At 33.8% G+C, this 4517-nt stretch overlaps 1 protein-coding gene across 1 annotated transcript in view; it reads right to left on the bottom strand.

The window, feature by feature from the left end:
- EPHA5 (EPH receptor A5) overlaps window positions 1-4517 on the bottom strand; it is a 317049-nt gene that overhangs the window by 124603 nt on the left and 187929 nt on the right. Inside the window, exon 3 of the mRNA XM_030888562.2 lies at window positions 2882-3006. Coding sequence (XP_030744422.1) covers window positions 2882-3006 — 125 coding nt within the window. The remainder of the gene's footprint in view (window positions 1-2881; window positions 3007-4517) is intronic.

Here is a 4517-nt window from a genome sequence, read left to right as displayed (position 1 = left end):
GGCTGATGTCACTTCATTTCAGCTCATTAAGGCTTAAAATATTGCTTTTTGTGTGCTCCATTTTTTATAACTTCAACTTGATAGAATCCATGGTCTGATTATTAATGCTCTGCTTGAAGCTGTTAGTTCGCATTTTGAGTGGTTCAGCAAATTCAGGTCCTACAAACATTTCTCCAAGCACATTATCAAGGCTGACTCTCATGTAAGGAGGCAGCTCTTCCTCCGTCACTTGTCGAGTGTCTTCCAGCCAGAGGCGCTCACTTCCCGGACTACAGCTCACAGTGTTCTGCTGCTGTGCAGAGGGTTTCTGTCACTGATCTCTAGGTTTTGAACAGCCCGTTCTTTCTTCCTAGTCTTGCAAAGCCTGGCAGTTCCAGTGAAAGCTGTTTATCAAGGGTGACCTTCGGTATTTGAAATGCTAGTGGTACGCCTTCCAGCATCACAGCAATGTGCAAGGCACCATAGTTACACAGACTGCCTAATGAGTGGGTAATTTACTCTAGATTTTATAACTGTTCTTTTTAGGTACATAAAACTGGTTCTAGGTCATAGTAGCACTACACAATGAAGAAGAAAATATTGCCCAGCCACATAATTATTATGTTTGAGTTCATTGCTACAACCACTCTATCCATCCACCTCATTAAAAGTCTTCCACTTTTCATTATTTTGGCCTATAAGTTATAAGCATGGTATCCTTTACAGAGATGGTATCTTCTGGTCTCTTCTATAAGATGTCCAAAGTATGTGAGATGAAGACTAACCATCGTGACTTCTAAAGTGCATGGGAACTGTATATCACCAGGGCAGATATTTGTTCTTCTGGCATCCACAGGACTTCCCATAGTCTTTGTCAATGCCAGCATTCAGATGCCCCAAGGTCTTCCTTACTTATTGGCAAGCTTCCCCACGCACATGAGATGAATGAAAATACCATGACTTGGGTAGGATGCATCTTAATCCTCACAAAGTCATCTTTGTTATCTTTAACATTTTATAAAGGTCTTTCATGGCAGAGTTGTGCAATGCAATGCATCATTTGATTTACTGACTGTTGCTTCCAGGAGCATTGAATGCGCATTTAAGTAAAATGAAATCCATGACAACTTTAATCGTTTCTCTGTTCATCATGATGCTGTCTATTGTTCTAGTTATAAGGATTTTTATTTCTTTACATTGAGTTGTAATCCATAACGGAGGATCAATAACTTCATGTAATACTGTCAACAAGTAATTCCTAGAAGATGGCTAGCCCGGAATAAAAATGGACTTTTTATTTATGTATGTATAAAATCAATGTGAAAACATTTTAATAGCATTCAAAAGCAAAAAGAATGAGCAGAGGGAGCACACTCAGGCGTGACTTTGTTCCAAGTTGTGGCTTTATACAAATCATTGTTGAATGAAATAAAAGCAGCATTAAAAAGTCATATAATTTTAGGATATGTTGACATATCAATATGATTAATTTGTATACACTTTGTGTGTACTTATAGAATCTTGAATTGTTAAGTACTTTCACAATGACATTTTGTATTATTATAAGGCAATTTTTCTTTCTCCTAATGTTCTATTTTGGGAAATTCTTTTGGTCTTGGGAAGTGAATTTGTGCCATTATTTTTGTCCCCTCACTTTTATGTAAGAAAGGGAGGAGTGATATTACCGCTAGTTTGGGAGATGGAATTAAGTGTGTGTGATTTAGTCCTTCCCTTCTCTTTTAGCAACTACTGGCCTGAAGTTCACCTGCAACCCTTTCTGTTACTACTTCAATAGGTTTCGTACTTCTTGGTCAAGATTTCTCACCCTTCTCCTAGAGATACATCTGGCTGCCCACTTATCTTTATATATTCTATTAACCAGGACACTCTAAGCAATGTGTATCTTTAGTTACTAACAGTACAAAAAACACAATAGAATGAGAGTGGGATGGTAAGAAATTTGACTATAGCCATATATATCTGAGCCACATGCTCCCATCCAACTACACCCTTTTATCAATTTCTGTCTGTATTTTGCCTTTCTCAGTAGTACTGGATTATGAATTCAGAAAAAAAGGAAATGTATGGTTTCTATTTATACTCCAGTAACTGTTTTTAGAAAAATGTGGATGAGTAGACCTAAGAGACAGCTCAAAGAGATGAGGAAATAAGGATAAATAAGGGCTTATTTTTCTGATCTTCCTCAATTCTAAAATAATGTTAAACTACAGCATTATATTTCTATCACAGTTTTATAAAAGCACATGTTTTATATGTACATTTCAGTTGCCTATAATAACTTAAAATTCTATGTATTATAGGATTCCTGATGATATAGCAAGAGAATCATTGGTTGCTAATCATAAGGGCAGCAGTGCAAAACTACAATTGTTGCAAAGGAGCAGGATGAGAAATTCTTCCTCCTGTAAAAATAGATGGTCCTGGAAGCATAAAGGGGCAGTTTTACTCTGACCTGTAGCATAACTATTGAGGTGAAATATACTCAGTACCAATAGGTTATATTTTTTGTTTTTCATATAGGTATTATGCACAGTTGTGTCAAACAAATAGCTGTTTTTCTTTCTTGTTGTAGCCAACTGCAGTAAATGCAGAAGGACAATAGATACAGTGCTTGAAACATTTTTTAAATTTCCTATGATTTCTTATTTAAATGTTGTGAAACCAAAATAAGCCAATGATAGATGATACGGCAGTATTCAGGAAGAATAAAGTATTTTACAAAGAAGAATATGAATAGAATATTCCCTGTACATTTCAAATAGTACATTTCAAATAACTAAATCAGAACCAATTGTCATTGAGTACACATAAAATTGCAAAAAACTCTTCTACAAATTGAATAATTCCACACTATTTAAGGAACAATTTTTATTTGTCTCACCTTCTCAAAATATTTTATTTCATACTCCAAGATGATTCCATTGGGGCGATCTGGCTCCTGCCAAGATAGAGATATGCTGTTTTTAGCAATCTTCCCCTTCTTCACATTGGTGACTGGAGAGGGTGCTGCAAAACAGTGTAAATAAGGAATAACATGATTAACAGGGTCTTATAATTACCAGATACACCTAATTTTTAAGGGAAAATTATATTATGAATATAAATAAATTGGCATTTTTAGAATATAGTATGATGAAAGTACCAAGCAATAAATATTTCTAAAAGCTCATAGTAATTTACCTTTCTCTTTGAATGCACATTTTTTAAGAATGAAAACATTTTTAAATGCAAGTTGTAACATTTTACAAATATTAATCGGTGAAATAATCTTGGAATTTCTCTCATTAAAAAAGTAAGCATTGTAATAATGTACAGACCTGATATTCAACATCTGACACTCAGAAGTTTTGAAATATCTTAAAATAAGGTATAGAAAAGGAAATAAGTTATTCAATTTATTTCTCTCCTAAATTTTTAATTCGAATTTCTTATCACTTCTGGTGCCTTAATATCTGGTAAATGACTCTTTTTCAGAATAAAAATTGTATACTAACAGATATGTCTGAGAGGCTCTTATTTTCAAAAGTCAATTCTCAAAACGTCTTTATATTTGAAAAAATTATTGACGGTAGTGTAGCTTCTATGTCTTTATGTTTGATACCATAAAGATAAATTGCCTAATATTTTTCTCTTGCATATGACCTTTATTTTAGCAAATTTTAGTGTTATGAAAGATAATATTAACCATTATAGACTACTACAAGATGGTTTCAAAACGTTTAATACCACTATCTTTTAATTCCATTTTTCCATAAGCCTTTTGAACGTCCCTAATAAATGGTTTTGCCTCCAATATGAAATTCAATCATAGATAGAACTGGAGAGGCAGAGGTATATCATTATTTGTATACACACATCTAGTAAAATTTTAAAAAAGGAAAAAAATGTCAAGTATTTTGATTTTCCATTGTTTTTCAGGTAAAATAAAATATTGTATATGTCATATGGAATTAGTTCATATACTCCCCAGCAAATGTAACCAAATTAGAGAAAATAAGAACAGAGAAACAAGAAAAATGGTTAGAATTGTATATGATACTCAATAGTTAGGATGAGAAGGTAGGATGAGAGGAATAGACAGGCATTTTTAAACAAGAAGCTAAATCATTTTACTCCTCTCCCATGTCTCTCTGCCTAACTCAAGAGTGAAAATCCAAGTCCCAAATTGTGTATGAGCACATTCTGGTATTCTGAATACTCTTTGGCCTTATCGCCTATTGCTCTGCATCATTTGATTAAAGCGATGAAATTGGGTACAGTAAGAGTTCTTAGGAAATTATGAATGATGAATAAATTAGTTGGCTCCTGTTATGCATATTAACCTAATAGCATTAAGGCAGGAGGAAGGCTCATTAACAACTTGCAATATACAAATGTACCACTTTGCATGTTGGAAGAGGACTTGAAGCATCACTACAGCCTTCAGAATGGATTACACCTCAGCATAAAAACCAAAACGCAACAGAAATAAATATCCTAAATATTAATAAGCAGCATCATGATAAATGGAGAAGAGA

This window comes from Echinops telfairi, unplaced genomic scaffold (assembly GCF_000313985.2).
Source record: "Echinops telfairi isolate 266 unplaced genomic scaffold, ASM31398v2 ScPeMD7_7468;HRSCAF=8506_0, whole genome shotgun sequence".
Lineage (NCBI taxonomy): Eukaryota > Metazoa > Chordata > Mammalia > Afrosoricida > Tenrecidae > Echinops > Echinops telfairi.
The sequence above is the reverse complement of the archived record's forward strand: the minus strand, read 5'-3'. Positions and strand labels throughout refer to the sequence as shown.